This window comes from Rana temporaria, chromosome 1 (genome assembly GCF_905171775.1).
Source record: "Rana temporaria chromosome 1, aRanTem1.1, whole genome shotgun sequence".
Lineage (NCBI taxonomy): Eukaryota > Metazoa > Chordata > Amphibia > Anura > Ranidae > Rana > Rana temporaria.
In genome coordinates, this window is record NC_053489.1 from 537,014,873 (window position 1) to 537,038,046 (window position 23,174).

General features: G+C 39.0%; 1 protein-coding gene across 2 annotated transcripts in view; it reads right to left on the reverse strand.

Annotated features, from left to right (window-relative positions):
* The window catches only part of FSTL5 (follistatin like 5), an 803,249-nt gene that overhangs the window by 321,596 nt on the left and 458,479 nt on the right, over positions 1-23,174 (reverse strand). For both annotated transcript variants that reach the window (XM_040332604.1, XM_040332598.1), the window contains exon 6: positions 19,397-19,517. In XM_040332604.1, the coding sequence (XP_040188538.1) occupies positions 19,397-19,517 (121 nt within the window). The remainder of the gene's footprint in view (positions 1-19,396; positions 19,518-23,174) is intronic.

Below are 23,174 nucleotides of genomic sequence, written 5' to 3' on the forward strand. Positions count from 1 at the left end.
TAGACTATTAAGTGAAAAATAATGAGTGATCCACCCTCTATGTGAAACAATATATCAGTGTCAAAAATAGGTGCCAATAATACACCCAAAATAACAGGTTGTCAAAAAAAATAAAAAATCCATAAACTGATTGTGTGAACGTAAATGAAGTTCATAAATGGAGAACAGAAGAAATCCCTTCACGATCTTCAGACAGTGCTTTCACCACACCACAGTGACTGCGTGATTCCACCACCCATCAGAATGCAAACTCACCACAATAAATGGCCTGACACTCTCGTGTTAAGGCACACAGGCTTTTTAACTGAACCACTCAGTTTAATTGATGGAACTCCCTCTTTGGAAACTAGAGCACTCAGTTAAATAAATGGAGATCCGTTGAAAAAAGGAAAAACTCCAAGATGACAGCCACATGTATAATGAAGAGAGAGAGCACAATAGTGTGATATTGCAACACAACTTTTAATAAAAACACTAAAAATCTCCCAATAGATGCACTCACAAAAATTACTCTTGTCATAAGCAGTGATTAAATCCAAACATCACACGGTGTAAACACAAACGAAAATTTTCCTCCAGGTGAACCAGTGGTCACCGCGGACAAACAAATAGCCCAGGTTTACTCACAGCCCTATGAAGGTGTACTGGAGTCGCTCTTCAGATGACTATGTTGGTGACAGATGGACCGTTCCACGCCCGACCAGTTCAGTTTAAGGTATGCGGTTGTAACTTAGTACCCACGCCCCGACATGTTTCATCATACTGATTTAATCATGGGGATGCTTACCAAATGTCACATGCCGCTATATGTAGCCAAGGTCCCCCCCTCACTTGCACATTGGTGCACGCCTTCCGTTCATTACAAGCATCAGCTGTGTGGACAAACGTCCCACTCAGCTGTGCTGGCGTGCAAGTGTGCAGCTCTGACCAAACAGAGCAGCATAATCATGTGTGCGAGGTGGAGGCCCCCAGTGGTGATGTTGGTGTACTACACCTAATCACACTGCCTGTATTCAATGAGGTGTCTATCACCAGTGGTCAAACTGGTGTATGACACCCATTCCCACTGCCTATATTCGATACAGTGTCTAACCCCAGTGGTGAAACTGGTGTATGACACCCATCAAGCATAGAGTGTACTGCAAACTGAAAGAAGGGGGATATCCCTCTAAGAAATGACTAACAGCCATTCGGGTGTCCCCATGACCACGAGTCACCTCCAGGTCTATACAAACACGATCTAACAGTGTAAAGTCAGAAACACAAAGTACAATATCTCTCATTAATCTAAAGTGAGAGCATACTACATGGTTATATGAATCTAAAAAATAATATATATTATTCCAAAATCTAAAAACACATAATCAACCATAAATATATATAAAACTGAATTAAATACATATAGTATAGGCGATATTCCTAAAATTATATTGAAGAGTTGCATATATTATTATCCATCATAAAATTTCAATAAAATGGTGGTAATCAAAATGAATAAAACATTTATATATATATATATATATATATATATATATATATATATATATATATATATATATATATATAAAAATTATTATTTTTAAAAAAGATTTTATAAACTGGAAAACGATTTTACACTGGGGCATGTACTTTGAACGAGATATACATAAATATGGGCAAGTTTAGACATGCAATGGTTCAAATTAAAGTGGGTGAACTTCATCATCTCCATATGCATGGCATAACAAAAATGTAATTATATAGTCATACAGAGCCCATGATCATAGTGGGTGGCCCAGTTGTCTGGCCCCCTTGTAACAACATAATTCATGACCATACTATATATATGTACACCTTAAAACCTGCTCCTAGTCTAAACATTACTGATGAAGCAGTTCACGTCCAATTCTATATTAAGTCCCCTCGGAAATTGACTTTTTAAAAGAAAGATCCATTGAGTTTCTCGCTGCGATAGATCTCTCACCCTGTTTGAACCTCTCCATGAAGGGTGTACGCAGTCAATGCCACAGAACTGAGCTAGCGAAGGATCTTGGTTATGTTTTTCCTTAAAGTGGAATGACACACTGTGGTAATCAAAGCCCTTCTTTATGTTTGCCAGATGTTCAGCCACTCGTATCCGCAATAACCTCTTAGTTCTTCCTACATAAAGTAGTCCACATGGGCACCAAATCAAATATACTACATGAGAAGAGTTGCAGGTGATAAATTCTTTAATAGAGAAAATCTTCCCATCACTGCTCGTGACCTGTTGTTTTCCTCTATTGCTTATCTGCACAGTTCTGCAGCAAATGCATTTCCTGCACGAGTAGAACCCCTTGAAATCTATTCTGAGGGCCTGCTGATCTGGGGGATCTAGAATCTTGCGGACCACCTTGTCGCCGAAATTAGGAGCCCTCCTATAGATGAATCGTGGTTGACTCGGAAGTATTTCGGCAAAGTGTCTGTCCTTCCCCAGAATGTGCCAGTGATTCTTGATGATAGCCTCTACCTCCCTGTATTGAGCATGAAACCCAGACAGGAAGCCCCATTGGTGTTGGTTATTATTTGGCTGTTCTACCTTCTTCTCTAAGCATTTTTCTCTAGGGATAGCAGCAATTTCTTCAATCATTGTGTTCAGAGCTGGCTCATCATATCCCTTCTAAACAAATTTATTCTTCAGTGTTTGTGCTTGTGAGAGATAATCATTGGCATCTGAGCAATTGCAACGAACTCTTAAAAATTGTCCCTTAGGGATATTTTTAATCCATGCTGGGTGGTGTCCACTATTAATGGACAAATAACTGTTACGATCAGTTGGCTTGAAAAATACTTTAGTCTTTAGTTTATTTGCTTCTCTTTGAATAGTGACATCCAAAAAGTTGACCATATTTCCGCTAATTGTATATTCCAATTTCATGTTGTTGGGATTACTATTGAGGTCTTCCAGAAACTTTAGTGCATCTTGCTGCGATCCTTCCCATATAAATAAAATATCATCTATAAATCTCCGATAAAATAATAATTGGGGTCTCCGGTTATGAAAAACATGCCTGTCCTCCCACTCAGCCTTGAACAGGTTGGCGAGGCTGGGGGCAAACTTTGCCCCCATAGCCACGCCAATCTGCTGGGAGAAGAAGGAGCCATCGAAACAGAAATAATTATGGGACATGCAGAACTCTAATACATGTCCCATAAATTTCTTCTGAGTATGCGGTATATCATCCTTATCAGTCTTAGTTTCCCATCGCAAAGATAGGGGTGCTATTAACATGGTGTAAAATTACTCCATCATGTTAAAGTATGCCCGTCGTTCCCGCGTCGCGTTTGAATTTTTTTTTTCCCGCGTAAGTACGTTACGCACATCGCGATTCACAAACACGGCGGGCCGCCGTAAGTTCGCGCAAAGCATGTTGGGAAAATTGCGAACGGAGCATGCGCAGTACGTCCGGCGCGGGAGCGCGCCTAATTTAAATGGTACCCGCCCCATTTGAATTGGGCGGGCTTGCGCCGAATGTGTTTACGATACACCGCCGCAAGTTTACAGGTAAGTGCTTTGTGGATCGGGCACTTACACTGAAAACTTGCGGCGGTGTTACGTAAACGGGTTACGTTACAAGGCCGCAATTCTACGTGAATCTGGCCCTAGTGAAGTGAAGAATTTTAAGGTGATTTCCAAAATTACAACTCCTCACTTTGAGGACTAGACTCTTTTTTGTGTTCTACAGTAACAAACCACTCAGAGAAATTTCAGTGACACATTCCTCTATCATACCAGAAAGGCATATACGGAGGTAATGGCAACTTGCCATTGATTTTATGCTGACCTTCACAGACAAGTTCATAATATGCAGTATGAAAAACGTACTTATCCTTAAAATCCTTTTATTGAATTACCGTATTTATTGGCGTATAACACGCACTTTTTTCCCCTTAAAATCAGGGGTAAATCGTGGGTGCGTGTTATACGCCAATATCACTTTCTTTTTTACCAACGGGGTGGGTAGGGATTGGGCGGTGGTGTCATGCCGGCTGTCCCGCCTCTCCTAGCCCTGGGACAGTGATCTGAATACTTTGAAGTGCAAAGGAGGGATTTGGGGTCTTTTAGACCCCTGATCCCTCCATAAAGAATACCTGTCACCACCTATTACTGTCACAAGGGATGTTGACATGAAAAACGTACTTATCCTTAAAATCCTGGGACAGCCCGCTGGCATACTATAAAGATTAAAAAAATTCACTGAGTCCCTTCACATCCTTTGAAGTGTCATAGCCCCCACATACCTAATTCTCCCTGCTCCATCTTCAGAGCGAGAGAAATCATTCTAGCACTAGATCTCCTCTGTAACTGTAACCTGGCAACCGTTATTTCTTTTTAATACGCCGCCTATGGCGATTTTTAGGTACTGTAGTTTGTCACCATTCCACAAGTGTGCACAATTTCAAAGCATGACATGTTAGGTATCTATTTACTCAGAATAACAACATCTTTCACATTATACAACATTTTGTTTGCTAACTTTACTGTTTCTTTTTTTTTTGTTCATGAAAGTTATTTTTTTTGCCCAAAAATTGTGTTTGAAAGACTGCTACGCAAATACAGTGTGACATAACATTTTGCAACAATTGGCATTTTATTCTCTAGATTCTCTGCTAAAAAATATATATATAATGTTTGGGGGTCCTAAGTAATTTTGTCCCTAGGAAACAAGAAACAAAACATTTTTGAAATAAATATTCAATCTGTATCTTGGAGTTCATCAAGAGACATAGGCCCCACTTTTTTTTTTTTTATCTACTCCCAGTACAGTTTTTTTTACAAAAGTGAATTGTACCAGGAGCGGAAAGGGTTAAAACTGGCTAGCAACAGCTTTTTTGTTTTCCAGCGTCTAAATCCTTCTGTAGATGGCAGTATAACCCAACTATCTCTGAATAACTGAGTACAAAAATCCTGCTTTTGTAGGTACGAGAACTGTGACATATGTGTCTAGTGTATATAATGACTATGAACTGGTTCTGTTTAATCATCCTCCTTTAAGCCACTCCTACCCTAGCAAGCGCAAGCCAATTGGTTTCCGGATTATTTTACAGCATGCCACAGGTCTTTCATAATTCTAGTCGTGTTCACATTTTTTCACACTGGTAAAACTTTTTAGCTGTAAAATTAGGCAGATTATTTTTATGGGTTACATAACACTTACATTACATTATTTATACTTTTTAAAAATTGATTGACAAGGGGGCATGATTTGGTGTGGCTAAAAATGAGCACAGTCATTTCATTTTTATTTTTCATTTTAAAAGGCTATTTACCTTACATTTAAAGAAAGAGTACCTCTCTCACATCATTTTATTAGCTTACGTTGTGCTTTTTAAGTAGCTACAAATGCAGTATTGATTTAATATTTTGCTGTCTACTATTTTATCTCTGTCCTTGTCTTGCTGGACATTTTCTATCCCTGTATACCACCATTTGAAAATATGTTCTGTACTAAATCCGCATGTTTAAATGAATGTGTCCTCACATGACAGAGTTTTCTAATTTCCTGCATCTCAAGGCTAATGCCTTTATTTTTCATTAGTGCTATACTATACAAAATGTACAGCAATGAATTTGCAAATTGTTGTGTTTGTTGATCATATCTTTTAAAACTCTGCAGTTATTGAGAAAAAAAATGCATACAGAAGGTTATTGTATGGTCTGCCACTATAAACCATTTTTCGCATGAGTTCTCAGTGGGTTTGAGGGCACACATTGTGACCTGACCTTATAAGAACAACATAAATAAAATTCTCATTTCTGAGAAATACTGCTGGCTATTATTAAGGAGGGATTAAACTTACCTTCAAACTGCATGTTTGATTTGGAAAGCATGGGGACAATGTTATATCTAATTATACTATTTGAAGCCCTTCTAATAAAAGTATGGCTCATATACAGTAATGTGCACATTTAAAATTAAGTACAGTTGCTATGTTGTCTGAAAAGCATTAGCAGTACATTTGACATAGACAACAGCCAGGAAGCATATGATTTGAAAACACAGGCATTCAGATCAATTGCCTTCTAACAAATACTGATAAACTGCAAGATGTTGGATAATTTATGACTGTTTTTGCTTCTAAAATACGGATACACCTTAATAAAATGGGAATAGTTGGTGATATTAACTTCCTGTTTGTGGAAAATTAGTATATGTGAGGGGGGAAACTTTTCAAGATGGGTGGTGACCATGGCGGCCATTTTGAAGTCGGCCAATTTGAATCCAACTTTTGTTTTTTCAATAGGAAGAGGGTCATGTGACACATCAAACTTATTCGGAATTTCACAAGAAAAACAATGGTGTGTTTGGTTTTAACGTAATTTTGTTCTTTCATGAGTTATTGACAAGTTTCTCTTTGTTTACAGCCATTGACATGTCGCCGAGGTTAACATGTGCGGAGCGGATAGAAATTGTTTTGATGTCTGGTGAACGCAGTAACCGGGTCATTGCAGCAGATTTCAATGCAAGACAGCCTACGAGACCACCCATCTCCCATGCTACAGTTAGCAAACTGCTTGCTAAGTTTCGTCAAACTGGTTCAGTGTTGGATTTGCCAAAATGTGGGCGCATGAAATCTGTCACTAATGAAGAAACATCAGTGGCTGTCCTAGCTTCATTCAGCAAGAGCCCACAGTGTAGCACTCGCCGCATGTCACTGGAGAGCACATTGAACACATTTTATAAGTGGTCAGAAACTTGTAAATAACTCATGAAAGAATAAAGTTATGTTAAAACCAAGCACACCATTGTTTTTCTTGTGAAATGAATAAGTTTGATGTGTCACATGACCCTCTTCCTATTGAAAAAACAAAAGTTGGATTCAAAATGGCCGACTTCAAAATGGCCACCATGGTCACCATCCATCTTGAAAAGTTTCCCCCCTCACATATACTAATGTGCCACAAACAGGAAGTTAATATCACCAACCATTCCCATTGTATTAAGGTGTATCCATATACAGTACAGACCAAAAGTTTGGACACACCTTCTCATTCAAAGAGTTTTCTTTATTTTCATGACTATGAAAATTGTAGATTCACACTGAAGGCATCAAAACTAAATATAAAAATAAATAAAATATATTTCATATTCTAGGTTGTTCAAAGTAGCCACCTTTTGCTTTGATTACTGCTTGGCACACTCTTGTCATTCTCTTGATGAGCTTCAAGAGGTAGTCACCTGGCGCAGCACCCCATCACTCTCCTTCTTGGTCAAATAGCCCTTACACAGCCTGGAGGTGTGTTTGGGGTCATTGTCCTGCTGAAAAATAAATGATGGTCCAACTAAACGCAAACCGGATTGAATAGCATGCCGCTGCAAGATGCTGTGGTAGCCATGCTGGTTCAGTATGCCTTCAATTTTGAATAAATCCCCAACAGTGTCACCAGAAAAGCACCCCCACACCATCACACCTCCTCCTCCATGCTTCATGGTGGGAACCAGGCATGTAGAGTCCATCCGTTCACCTTTTCTGCGTCGCACAAAGACACGGGGGTTAGAACCAAAGATCTCAAGTTTGGACTCATCAGACCAAAGCACAGATTTCCACTGGTCTAACGTCCATTCCTTGTGTTCTTTAGCCCAAACAAGTCTCTTCTGCTTGTTGCCTTTCTTTAGCAGTGGTTTCCTAGAAGATATTCTACCATGAAGGCCTGATTCACACAGTCTCCTCTTAACAGTTCTAGAGATGTGTCTGCTGCAAAAGGTGGCTACTTTGAAGAACCTAGAATATAAAATATATTTTCAGTTGTTTCACACTTTTTTGTTATGTATAATTCCACATGTGTTAATTCATAGTTTTGATGCCTTCAGTGTGAATCTACAATTTCCATAGTCATGAAAAAAAAGAAAACTCTTTGAATGAGAAGGTGTGTCCAAACTTTTGGTCTGTACTGTAAATGGCCCACCCTGTAGATAAAACTAGGTCCCTACACCTCGCTTTTTAAAAAAAAAACTAGTGTTACCTCTACAGCTTATTAGGAATGATCTTCTTGTGTGAATCAATTAAGAGTTTCACCCAAATTCTAGCTGTTTCAGCCTGTTTGCCCACCCAAACTTGATACATTCAAGGACTGTATTACTACCACCACTAAATGAATGGCTTTCTTACTTACAGGCCATGACCAAGCAGGGGGATACTGGGTGACACAAAATATGGTCATTACTATATTTGGTTAATGACATCAGCTATTATGATTTGCCAGTTTGTTTATTTAGCGATCCATTGCGGAGCTGTCTTCACAGCGAGAATCTGGTGGGAGAGGATCATCGTACCATATTGAGTCACAGTGTTTGTGGAAGTGGGTCATCAGGCATCATTCAGTTTGATTGATGACAGATCTACATCACTGGATGAAATTATTGACGATAGATTTATACCATGGGACTTTGTCCCAGTGTTTGAATGTATTAATGTATTGTTTCCTTTTTCCCTCGGCCAGGAATGTGAAGATGAGTTCCTTTTCCCTATCAGCATAGAAAAATAGCTTATTGCCAGAGGGGTTAAAGACAATATATATATTTTTTTTTAAATGTCACTTTTGCTGTAATACATTCTATAGGTGGATCACTTCACATTTAACTCTTTTAGCTCTGGAGAAAGTTTTGAAATTAAACAGTATATTAATTGTGGGACTCGTTTTGTAGTGTATATTATATTTTGTGTCACATGCAATTTGCAGTATATGTGGGGTGCACTACACGTGCCCTACGCACCAGAATAGGGGAGCACTATTGTGACACTGTGAATCCCAATGCTAAACATATTTCAAATGCTTCACAACATTTTAGAGAATGCCATGGTGGTGTTTTTTTCCTCTTTCAGGTTCACTGGCATCGAGAGATTGACTCCAATGCCCAGGGGTGGAGATAGCGGTAAGCAAATTTTGAATAGAGAGGCGTGGTGGATTTTCAGGATCCAAACTAGAGTCCCCCTGGGGTTGAACCTCAGGTGGGATCTGGATCTACATTTATGCTAATTATAATGTATTGGTGTATGTACATGTATGTATATTTATATATGTATGTGTGTACATTTTTCCACCATGTCTCATATTCTGTTGTCCCACCTTTTTTCTCCCCTTGGCCATCTAAACTATTGTTTAACAAAAAATGTTTTTTATGAATTCTATCTTTACATTTTTTACTGTGGTTTGCTTTTTTAATGAACTACTCCCAAATTCTCCTTTCCCTCTGATTTCATTGCATCAATTTGAGAATTAAGATTCTAATTGGAAATCTCTGTGACCAATTGTGTGCTGTTTTTGTACATCAATGTTGTGAACAAGGCCTTTTCGGTGGAAACATGTCTACCTTTGCTGTATTTTTTATGGAGATACAATAAATTCGGACTGATTTAAGAGCATGTATGGAGTTTCAGATTGTCCTTTATCCATGGGTCACTTCACATGCAGGTTTAAAGCATCCCCCAAGTAAGTTATTTAAAGAAGTTTTGAATTATTTTTAATGTTGTCCTAAAGCTATATAAAAAGACCTTCTCCCTGGCAATTTAATGGATGTTTAGTACATATCACCCATAACAATTTCCAACTCTGCATGCTTTTTCTTTGACAATACCTTGCCTGTTCACCTTAAAATTGCCACAGTTGATTTTTAATATTTGCCTGCCATTCATTTCATTAAGGTTCAGATTGGCTCCATGTTTTATTTTTTAAAAATGATTTTTTTTAGAGCACTCAAATAACTTGTGACAATAAAAATGTAAATGAGAGAACTTGCAGAATGTAAATAAAGTTCAGGTCCATCAGAAAAAACAGTAAATGTCCATAAGTTGATTACACCACAAATCTTTAGTCCAAGCATTGGAATCATCAAGGGTAATAAAACACCTCTTGCTGCCTTGGGTGCTACTTTGCACGAGATTGAGGCTTGTCAAAGAAAGAGGTCCTTCAAAATGTGACATTTACATGTGACATCATCCAGGAGATCCTGTGCATGTGCATGTGTACAAAGCTCTGATCTGTCCTTCATCTGTAGCTATTCCTACATCTGGCAGCATTGCTATCCAGGACTACAAGTGTGAACACAGAGATGCATACATGTTGTTCAATACATTCCTTTTTTATTTTAATTCTGTGAGTGGCCAATTTGCATTTGATTTTAACATTAAAGTTTTCATTCTCTTGCACTTAGTGTATGCTCTTCATGCTTATTTGTTTGTTTGTATGTTTTGTTGATTTTCTCCTTCCTCTCCCAGGCTGAATAATGCTTTAAAACCGGTTCACACTGGGGCAACTTGGGATCCGACTTGAAGTCGCCTCAAGTCGTCCCAAGTCGCGCTGTCGAGAAAAACAATGCAAGTGAATGGGAGCGGTGTTAATACACATGACTCGAGTCGATCCGACTTCAAAAGAAGTTCCTGTACTACTTCAATCCGACTTGTAGGCGATTTGTACCCATTGATTTCAATGGAAGTCGCCTCCAAGTCTGATCCAAGTCTGATCACTGTCTTAACTGAAGCGACTTTCTAGGAAGATAACATACATTTCTCAGGCAAACCTCTCCCTCCCCCTCCCTCCCCCTCCCTCCCTCCCTCCCCTAGAGCTAATTGTTGTTTGATTGGCCACTGGAAAGTCTCCTGTCCTGGAGACGACTTCAAGTCGTGTTGTAAATCGCCCCAGATCGCCCTGTGGTTCATGCTCAATTCGTGTCGGAGTCGCCTCTGAAAGTCGTGCTGGAAGTCATGTCGCCGTAGTGTGAACCGACTCTTATAAGGGATTACAGGATCCTGATACCAAGTCAAATTCAAAATTTTACACTAGCTGAATTAAAAGAAATTATAATAAGCATTAAAAGTAATGCTCCTTAGCTTTTATTTCTTTCTAGACATTTACAGACAACAACTCCCCACCCCCAAACTGTTTTTTTTTTACTTTTTCAAAGATAGGTCAGGGACACCGATTTTATCATGAAATATCACATACTTAATAAAAAGTATATTTTTGGGGGGTGTAAATGCCATGTTTTTTCAAATGTACAAACCAAAGTTTATTACAATTTAAATTATTTGCATACAATTGTTATTTTACAAATATACATTCGATATATGGTGCATGTTAAGATTGGAAGCATACTGGGTGTTTTATTACCAACGTTCATACTGTCTGAATATTTTTTGGTAGGCTGAGCAACTGACTATTCCAGATGGATCTGCTTGGAAATAGGTTGTTCCTCTAAATTATTATATATTAATTTGATAATTTGATCTCAGTTTTTATTCAGTTATATTTAAAGTAACGATTTGGTGGCTGCCTGGGGTAAATATGAAACATAAAACATGGAATTGCTTTGCTGATTTTCTTTTGAAAATGCTTGTAACCTTGCTGTCGCTGGGTTCAATAACTTTTCTGCAAACTCATTCCAGGACAGTAACTAAGAGGGTTTTGAAGTCGTTGGATAATCATGATAACCAAATAGTTTCACAATGATGTTTTTCTGAATCACAATAAAAGCCTTCTTGGAGGCCTGGAGGACAAATAGAGACAGATGCTAGGTACAGGACATTCAGGGTGGTAGATTGTTAGGACAGGGCAATAAAAGTAATGCCGCATACACACCATCACTTTATGTGATGAAAAAAAACGTCATTTTCTGTGAAGTAAAAAACAAAGTTTTTGAAACTTCAATTTTCAAAGACGAAGTTGCCTACATACCATCGTTTTTCTGACAATGTTCTAGCAAAGCGAGGTTACGTTCACCACGTTTTTCCATTGAAGCTCGCTTCATAACTAGCTTCTGGGCATGCGCGGGTGTAAAAACGTCGTTTTAAACAACGTTTTTTGCTACACACGGTCAACTTCTGTGAAGTAAAAAACGACGTTTTGAAAAACGACACTAAAAATTGAAGCATGCTTCAATTTTTTTTGTCGTTTTTCAGAAGACATAAAACGACGTTTTCCCCCACACACGGTCATTTAAAGTGACGTTTTTAAAAACGTCGTTTTTTTTCATCACATAAAGTGATGGTGTGTACGCAGCATAAGGGAGATAGATTTACATCTACACTCCCTTTCACTGATTCTGCTCATGGTGTTTGGTTGGTGTTTTTCCCTACATATTTGTCAGTGTTATCAATTTAAAGAACAGAAATAGGTTCCTTCTTTATTGACTTTAAGAAATGTGTGATGGTCACTGTTAAAATAATTTGGTACTGATTTTAAAATCACATGGGTGTATGAAAATTTGAATATAGGTTACACAATTGTGTCATGGCAGCATTTAAAATGGAAAACTACTGATTGTAGCTAGTCTACCAGTGCTTTTGCAGGCACACTGCTATTAGTAGGGCATAATATTACTTTTGGGGTAAAAATTTATTGGATTGGACATTGAGCCTCTTTTTTTGTTTTGTGCCAGTATAATAAAATATAGCTTCCAAATAAAATGCACACACAAACATTAAAACGTATCACTTATACATAATATTTTAGTAAAATGGTATTCTAAAATTGTTTCTCATCCTCTAGAATAACATCTCTAATTGAATTAGTGTTGCACAGTATTCTTGCTGAATGAAACAACTGTTACACATATGTTACAAATATCACTGGCAATAAATATGGTTGAGTATCTGCATACTAATATTTATAAACTGCAAAAGAGTTTATACTGCATGTATAATTTTATCACTTTTGGCTCTCATTAACCACTTAACGCCCGCCGCACGACTATTTTCGTCCGCAAAATGGCACAGGCAGATGGGGGTATATATACGTCCTTGCCTTTGCGCGGGTCGGGGGTCCAAACGGGACCCCCTCCACTGCGTGCGGCGGGCGGATTCCCTCGGGGAGCGATCTGGGACGACGGCGCGGCTATTCGTTTATAGCCGCTCCGTCGCGATCGCTCCCCGGAGCTGAAGAACGGGGAGAGCCGTATGTAAACACGGCTTCCCCATGCTTCACTGTGGCGGCGCATCGATCGTGTCATCCCCTTTATAGGGGAGACACAATCGATGACATCAGACCTACAGCCACACCCCCCTACTGTTGTAAACACACACTAGGTGAACACTAACTCCTACAGCGCCACCTGTGGTTAACTCCCAAACTGCAACTGTCATTTTCACAATAAAGAATGCAATTTAAATGCATTTTTTGCTGTGAAAATTACAATGGTCCCAAAAATGTGTCAAAATTGTCCGAAGTGTCCGCCATAATGTCGCAGTCACGAAAAAAATCACTGATCACCGCCATTAGTAGTAAAAAAAAAAAAATAATAAAAATGCAATAAAAATATCCCCTATTTTGTAAACGCTATAAATTTTGTGCAAACCAATCGATAAACGCTTATTGCGATTTGTTTTACCAAAAATAGGTAGAAAAATACGTATCGGCCTAAACTGAGGAAATTTTTTTTTTATATATGTTTTTGGGGGATATTTATTACAGCAAAAAGTAAAAAATATTGCATTTTTTTCAAAATTGTTGCTCTATTTTTGTTTATAGCGCAAAAAATAAAAACCGCAGAGGTGATCAAATGCCACCAAAAGAAAGCTCTATTTGTGGGGAAAAAGGGACGCCAATTTTGTTTGGGAGCCACGTCACACGACCGCGCAATTGTCTGTTAAAGTGACGCAGTGCCGAATCGCAAAACCTGGCCTGGGCATTTAGCTGCCTAAAGGTCCGGGGCTTAAGTGGTAATATAATGGGTATAAAATTAGGAAACTAAAAAATAAACAATGTGGTTGTTAATATTTTCTAAATCTGGTGCAGCTATGTATGGTAGTCAATCAGCTTCTAACTTTAGCTTGTTCAATTAAGCTTTGACAAAAAAAATGGAAGCTGATTCTTTGCAGAGCTGCACCAGATTTTGCACTCTGCAGTTTTAGTAAATCATACCCATTGTGTTTTAATTATATACTTTCAACAATTCCACCAAATATTTTGTTGTTATATATTTTTTAATTTAAATGCTATAAAATATTTAAAACAGGATCCTGTCTTTGAAAAAAAAAGGGGTCCTGGTGCAGGATATTTAAATATACCAGCATTTACATTAGATAGTATTAGTGTTGGGATAATGTTAAAGGGAGAGTAAAGGCCCGTACACACAATCTGATTTTCTGACGGGAATTGTGTAATGGCAGGCTGTTGTCGGAAAATCTGACCGTTTGTATGCTCTATCGGACAATTGTTGTCGAATTTTCTGCCAAAAAATGTTGGATAGCATGCTTTCAAATTTTTGCCATGAAACAGGTTTACAAAGACCCCTGGGAGGGGAATTTTAATAAATTGACTTGCCAAAAAGAAAAAATAATTGATCCAGAGGGAAGAAGCTACTACACACATCCCCCCATTCAGGTTTAAATGAGACATTGAGTTACAAACAATTCTTGTAAAATGGTAATGGCATAATCCAGTTTTCAAGTAGCACCACTGCCTTTAGAAAACGATATAGGTAGTATTTACTATGTACTACATGAGATTATCATTTCTAATTGTGCAGGAATGATGATTTTATGGTAATGCCTTCCCCAAAGTGACAGTTCAAAGAAAATGGAATAAAGGGGGGGTTCAAATATGGGACTTTAAATGAGGTGGTTAGTAAACCACCTCCATCCCTGATTGTATAATAAAAAAGAAAGAGAGAGCGGGACTTTAAATGAAGCATGTGCAGGGATCAAATTACAATGGATAGGGGGAAAATAATAAATCTGGAATAAGTTATTAATTTCAAGACTTTCAAATAATGCACCGTCCATGACTATATTGCATTACCACCTCATTTAAAGTCCCATATTTGAACCCCCCCCCTTTATTCCAAAATGATGAGGGATGGAAGCATGTGAGTTGTGGGACTCGATTGTTTAAATCAGGTGTCTGCATTGATTTTATCTATTGCTGCTTTTTCTTTTTTATAGTTCAAAGAAAATGTTTTCTCTCATGTTTCACATCCAGAAAAAAACACTGATCACTCTAATACCATCAGCGCTATGGATTGCGTTCAAGGCAGTCATTTCCACATTCCACACTGGATTTGTTACCTTCTAGCCACGCTGGAAAATTCACCTCCTGGGGAAGTCACTGGCCTTGTGTCCATGTGCATACAACCAGGCTTCACACTGATAGATAAAAAAAACTCCTCTGGCTTTACCAGCCCAATCATTCATTTCCTCCCAAGCTTTTCACTACTTTCCCTCAATCTTCTCTACCAACCCCAGTGGGATTGTGCATAATCGCAATTAAGAAACCATGCTCTAGGCAATTATTGGAAAATAACATTTAGGTGTCTCCGCCCCTTGTATAGTAATAAGACCTAGTCTAGGAAGATATACTAGAGAGAAATATTTGCATTATTCTTGGATTTCCTGGCAACCTATATTCTTTTCCACTCCCGCTCCAGTCCAACAATGTGGACAATTCCTTGGTATCCTCACATACAATGCAAGATTATTGATCCTGCATTTTATATGATGAGATTGGGGAGGGGGCAGCCACAGGTCCAGACAAAAAGAACTTGAAACAACGGGTTCCCCTAGACAACGACTGTTGAACAAATATTAAATATTTACTATATGGTACTATATGGGGGTATCAGCCACTCAAAAGCTAACCAGTGTCCAGCTTTAAGAAAAATATGCCATTAAAATATAAGAAAGTTTATTTACAAATATTATAATTTTTTTCCACCAAAAGAAAAATAACCAGTTAATATAAATTTCAACTAGTTCTTTATTCTTTTTCCAGGAAAAACAACATTTGAGATTTTCACAATGCCTAAAATTTTCACATACATAACAAGCCTTGCTTGCCAACTCAGCACAAGGTTTCTTTTTTCAGTTTCAGTGTATTTGATGGCATTTACAAAGCCACAGTAAAAAAAGAAGCTATTGTTTCTGCCTACATATGAATTGTGTTTGCTACTTCTTATTTCCAGACATTTGAGATGCTCTCGGCAGCAGATAAACATATACTGGGCTTAGCATTGCCAGGTTCTGAAAGAATTGTTGGATGTTGAATACATCTTTCTTACCTAAGCCTCTGCATTCTCATTTTGTATTACTTGTTAGAACAGACCAAACAACTGACAGCTGGTAAAGAAAAATATATTTAATAACTTCAATTAAGAATGATTAAAGGGAAAGTAGGAAAATTGTGTTATGATTAATACTTATCAACTTGATGGTACTATGCTTTTTTAAGTGACTGGACACCAAGAGATACATTTTCATCCCTCTTGGACAATATTAGTATGGATCGTTTGGAAATTTACCACCCTAGATTAATAATTTTCTGATATGCCACAATTACACAGCAACTGTATATTCTTTTTAAAAAAAAGCCCAGCCATTTGAAAAAGCCCCAAACAAATGAATTTGTCTAGAATGGTCATCAGTCTGCAGCAGGCAGAATTAAGCATTTGCTCTCCTTCAGTTATTAGACTGCTACATTGTAACTGTAGCAATAAGGTTAGAGGTCGCAGCAGGGGACTGATCTGACATAAGTAAACACAGTCAAGAACCGTCCGGTTCCCAGGATTTTAATGACGTGTCATCTCTGAACCAGCATCCTTGGCACATTCATTCTCAGGGACAGAATATGAACTCTGTAGTAATTAATACATATTTGTGAGTATCACATTGATGCATTACTGAGAATACATTCATGTAATATAATGCTAGATCAACTTTAAAGGGAGAGGAAACTTTTTAACAGTTTTCCTTAAGGGATAAGTTCACCTTTTGGTAACATGTTACATGTAACACCTGTATTTAGGTTATAACGTGTTACCAAAGAGTACCTGTCCACACCTCTCTGATCCCTCACTGTGACAGTGGGCGGGGGATCTTCTCCCTGCACCCACTCTCACAATTTAAAAAGAAAAGAGCATGGCTGTGCGGGGCTCCGCTCACATGGCTACGTCATTCATTCACAGAGTTATGTGAATGAGTGAACTACAACTACCATCTGCCATAATGGCTGAAGGCTTGTAGTTCTCAATGAACTGCGAGGGTGCTGGTGAGCTCTCTCTTAGTTCTCAATTCTTCAGGCTCTCCTGTGTGCCCATACAGTAGATACAAGCAGACAGCGGTACTGGGAGTCTGCAGGAGTCTGGAATTGCACCTGTGATCTGCTGACTGCAGAAAAAAAAAATTACCTGCAAAATCTTTTAGAAATGTGCTCTAAAGTTTGCTTACCCTTAACAACATTTAAAGTCACTAGAACTACAGATATATACCGATGGACATAGGTATCTTGTTATGTGTGCATGCATACAAAATGAATTATGTGGATGACATTGTAGTCAAAATTTTAATGCATTAAGGGCTCATAAGGTACAGCTACTGTATAGTGCCCCCCAACCAACACATACATACATATACAGCAGAATAAAATGTACTTGCTGTATTAATGTTCATGATCTAAATGACCAATTAATTCAAATTTGCCATATGGAAAAACATCTCTACCTTTATCACAACTTCAAATCCATGACATTAGAATCCAATGTTCCAGATTAGATACCAATGATCTAAACCACCTTAGGGAGTTTTCAGGTGGAACCTACTTTAGTTCAACCTCAGGCAAGTAGGGTCTGTTGTACTCTTAACTACTGATGTATGTAGTGTCTTTATGCCAAGATCAATAGAGCTCTCTAAGGGCCTTAGAAAAAGGATTACCAAATGATTTTAACTAATCATTACACCGTAAGGAAAATAATCAGCAGGTAGTGTAGATTACAAACAACTGCTAATCTGTCCAGGGCTGATGGGCCCAGCAAATTCAACCCATAAACTGACCATTTGATGATGAAATAAGTCTCCAAGTATCCCAAAAGTTAATTGCAGGGTGTTAAGGTAACTCTTTCAACTATTGGGGTCAAAGTGCATGTATTTACAATCAAAATAAATTGTACTAATTCAACCTGTATGAGGGAGATATTAAAGTGGTTGTTAAAGTTAGAGGCCACTCTAACCTGTTTGCACCATCAACACTGCCTCCTATTGTAGTGCCCCCTCTGTGTGTGATTTATAAAAATAAATGCTGCAAATACCTCAATCCAGAGCAGAGATCGCAATCACATAACCAGCCGCATCTCTCCTTTCCTCCTCTGAGAGATGCATCGGGCGGGACCAGGATTCCCCCGCTGACATTAGTCGGGAGGAGGAGGAGGAGAGAGCCGGCCGGTCATGTGATCACGATCTCCGCTTTGAAATTAGGTATTTGCAGCATTTAATTTTATAAATCATTCACAGAGGGGGATACTACAATAGAAGGCAACGCGGATGATGCATACAGGTTAGTGGTATTCAGTAGCAGGGGGGGGGGTCTGTCACATGCTGACAGGCAGGGAGGGAGGGGAAGAAAGCACAGAGGAGACAGAGAGCAGGGCTGCAGATGTCGGAGGCACAAAAACAAAAAGTAAAATCCTTTGCTGAAAAATTCTTGCTAAGAGCATTATCAAGATTACATTTTTCCATTGAAAATATAGGTAAAGACCAGACTTTTTAAAACCATATGTTAAAATATGACCAATTACAGATATAGTTGTTTGGTCAGAGTAAAGGCAGACATGGTTGCCACAAACCGAAGACAGTGTTTCAAGAAAAGAACAATAACAATTGCGTAGCATAATGGAACATATTATAGTTTGTGATTGATTTGCTACTTCAGGGCCTGCTTCCAGTCATTGTGTCAAAGTGTGCATTATGACAATGTGAGGCTATCTGTTCTAAATTTAAAGTTGAACTGGAATATCACAATCATGATCTGAAGCAAACAGCCAAATCCACCAAGGAATGGCTCAGAGAGAAGAAATAGAGATTTATAAATTGGCTTGTTTAAAGCCCCTATTTTATTATTGTTAAAATGTTCTGCATCAACAGCATTGTCATCCCAGGAAAAGAAGTGTGTTAGGAGTACAGAGCACCTCCTTCACTCCTAATCTCCATAATAAGGTGTTCTGAAGTTTACAGAGGTAAAACAAACAGGGCTAAAACTTAGGCAAACACAGGCACAGGAATTTAGAAGCCCATCAAAGTTCTGGCAGATCAGAAGGTATTTTTCTGTACTTGTGCTTTAAAGTAACAAAAAATTGCAAATGTGCATTTATTGGCAACAGTACCTTGTTTTGCCCTTAAAATACAGTTTAACATTAATATTTAAATATCCGTTCAGTTGTGTCTAACCCTCAACAATTTTATGAGTCAACTCTCTGAGTATTGTGTCTAAAATAGATGAAAGTATTTTCCCATAGAATTTTCTTTGCCAGATTTCTAATACATAGGTTGCAATGATTCAAACCAAGGAACCCATTGCTATAAGGCATAAGTACTGACCACTAAGCCACTGCACCACCGTTAACATTTATATCATTTCAGTTGGAGTTGATTCAGAAGAGTTTTCCTGAGTACTTACTAAACGCTCTGTAGAATTCATCCAGAGACAAATGCTTGTCACCATTTGAATCATCATACTTCATGAGGTCATAGAGGGAACATTCCCGCAGCATTTTTCCAAAACCTTCCTGTTTTATTACCTGTAAATAGAAGTAATCATTGTCATCATTATCAAAACTAAATGAAAGTCAGAAAACAGAAAGTGCTTTTTGATCAATACAATTATGTAAATACATAATTGATAATTCAGAGGAGGTTGCTCTGAGTCAAACATTTTACATTTTAACCACCTTAGTACCATAAATGCATAGGAAACTATATTTCCTATGCTTCAGTTTGTGCAAAGAGCACTCCACCTTCATTCACTGTCCAGTGCAGCTGAGGTTACAGAGAAAGGCATGTGTGTTTGAGCTTTGGGGTGCACACCCTAATGCCTAATGCACACCTATGCACAGAGAAGAACACTTGCTCTCTGGGTGGAAGCAGTGGCCTCTGTACAGAGGTCCCACACGCTCTGCTGAGTGAAGACTGGGTGTGCGGTGCGCAACAATTTATATAGGCCTCTTATGACGTCACAGTCCCATGCTCCGGGACCCACGGAGCATGCTGGGACTATGACGTCATAAGAGGCCTATATAAATCATTGCGCACAGCACACCCAGGATTACAGTGGGAGGGAGCGTCGAGTCAACATCGGAAGAAAAGAAGAAAAGAAGAAGGCAGAATGCGACAAAGAAGACCGGGCTAGTAAAGGAGCTTCAAAGAAGATAATGGCGGCCAGCCACGAAAAAGGCACCGGAGAGCGAGCAGGAGAAGAACCGGGGAGTGCCGAGACGACACCGGAGAGCAGAAGAAGAGAGCGGAGAAGACAAAAGATGACCCCCAAAATCAGAAGAAGACCCCCAGAGAGCAGAAAAGACCCCTGGAGCTGACTAATAAATTATTTTAAAAACCTGTGTTGTGTGTTTATTTTTTTGACACTTTTCCTCCAGGTGAATTGGTAGGGTTACGATGTACCCCATACTAATTAACCTAGGGTGGGGGGCCGGTATCTGGGGGCCCCCTTATTAAAGGGGGCTCCCGGATTCCGATAGGCCCCCACCCGCAGACCTCAACAACCAACGGCCAGGGTTGTCGAGAAGAGGCCCTGTCCTTATCAACATGGGGACAGGGTGCTTTGGGGTGTGGGCCCCCCCATGTTGAGGGCATGCGGCCTGGTACGGCTCAGGAGGGGGGGCACTCGCTCGTCCCCACTCCTTTCCTGACCGGCCGGGCGGTGTGCTCGGATACGGGTCTGGTATGGATTGTGGGGGAACCCCCACTCCGTTTTTTCGGTGTAGGGGGGTTCTCCTTACAATCCATACCAGACCTAAGGAACTGGTATGCTCCTGGAGGGGAACCCATGCCGTTTTTTTATTTAAAATTTGGCGTGGAGTTCCCCCTCATGATTCATACCAAACACAGCGTCTAGAATTGGCGGGAATCCAACTCTGATCACCGTCGCTTCTATGTCGGCTTTTTCCCGTAAAAACAGCTATATTTTTTACTTTTTGCTATAATAAATATCCCCAAAAAATATATAAAAAAAAAATGTTTTCCTCAGTTTAGGCCAATACGTATTCTTCTACATATTTTTGGTAAAAAAATCACAATAAGCGTTTATTGATTGGTTTTCGCACAAGTTATATAGCTCATATGCGCTACGCTGATGTAATATAGACCAGTATTCACAAAGCACTTGCTCCCTAAGTTACGGTGGCGTAGCGTAAATGGGAAGGCGTAAGCCCGCCTAATTCAAAGTAGGCAGGTAGTGGGCGTGATACATTTAAATTATCTGTGACCCCATGTAAATGAGAGGCCGAACGAACGGCGCATGCGCGCGCATGCTCAGAATCACGTCAAATTTACTCCCTAAGATACGCCGGCTCAATTCATACGACGTGAACGTAACCTATGCCCAGCCCCATTCACATACGACTTGCGCAAACAACGTAAAATCCGACGGCTGTTCCGACGTCCATACCCTAACATGACTTACACCTGCTATTTGGTGGTTTATCTTTACGCCGGACGTACGCCTTATGTAAACGGCGTAGCTTACTGCGACGGGCTCAAGTACGTTTGTGAATCGGCGCATCTAGGTCATTTACATATTCAATGCGTAAATCATTGGAAGCGCCCCTAGCGGCCAGCGTAAATATGCACCCAAGATACGACGGCGTAGGAGACTTACGTCGGTCGGATAGAGCCGAAATTCCGGCGTATCTCCTTTGCAGAATCAAGCGCATAGATACGACGGCGCATCCGTGGACTTACACGGCGTATCATTAGATACGTCGGCGTAAGTCTTTGTGAATCCGGGCCATAGTGTCTACAAAATAGGGTATAGTCTTATGGCAGATTTTTTTTTTTCACTAGTAATGGTGGTGATTTTTATCGCGACTGCGTCATTATGGCGGACACATTTTTGGCGCTATTTTGGGATCATTCACATTTACACAGCGATCAGTGCTATAAATATGCACTTATTACTGTGTAAATGTGACTGGCAGTGAAGGGATTAACCGGGAGGGGGCGCTGAATTGGTTAAGTGTGTCCTAGGGATGTGTTCTAACTGTAGGGGGATGGGCTATATGTGACACGACACTGATCACCGCTCCCGATTGCAGGGAGCGGTGATCACTGTCCTGTCATTAGAAAGAATGGGGAAATGCTTGTTTACACTAGCATTTCCCCATTCTTTCTCTCCGCGAGACGATCATGGGTATCCCCCGCGGACATCGAGTCCACGGGACTCAAGGCGTGAGACGATCCTTACCGGTTAAAGTAGGCAATTTATTCAGTTAATTTTTTATCGCTTACATTTTTTTTCCCGTTATGGGCATTAATGGGGAATCAGTTTTGCTAAGGCCTCACAAAGCCTAGAGCCGCCTCTGATCTTGAAACTACTAAGACATTTGTTATTACCCACTCAAGTAGAATGAAAACACATCCATTGCCATGCTGAAGCACTTCTTTAGATTAAAAAAAGAACCATTAAATATAAACATTCTGATTGTCACAGAAAAACATAATCACAAGAATTTTCAAAACATTTTAATATAATGTACTTTTAACTATATATAGGGTTATCTTTTAAGGGATCCTGTGAAGGTAGAATTATCTGTGCTGACAATACCGAGTGCCTTGTGAAAATGTAAGTTGCATGCCAATCTTTCAATTATACTACCAAATGAGGCCCTCATTTGTCCATTTAATAGCGGTAAAAAAGTCAATGGGTAGATTTTTTTTTTGCATGCTCAGAGTATCAGAAAAATGGGGCTATAAGATCCACACTGACAACTGACTTATCCATATGAACTCTCTAATTTGAGGGTTATACATACTGTTATATACGTATTATAGCTTAGGGGTTATACATACTGTAAATACTGTAATATATATATATATTGTTTATATTCCAAAAGTATTATTCAGCTATACTGCTAGACTTTGTGCTTACACTTTTGCTGAGAAGCATTTTAATGCTGAAATCTTCTAATAACTGTTAATATATATAAAAAAAGAATATATATATATATATATATATATATATATATATATATATATATATATATATATATATATATATATATTTCACAAAACATATTTAAACGTTTCTAAAGATCCAAAATTTAGAAACTTTTTTACAACAGAGCATTTCATGCTTCAGGGAAAATTCAACACAAAACTAATAATACACATCAGTAAGAAAACATAGGATTATTACATCGTTTTCATACATTTTGTCTTTTGTT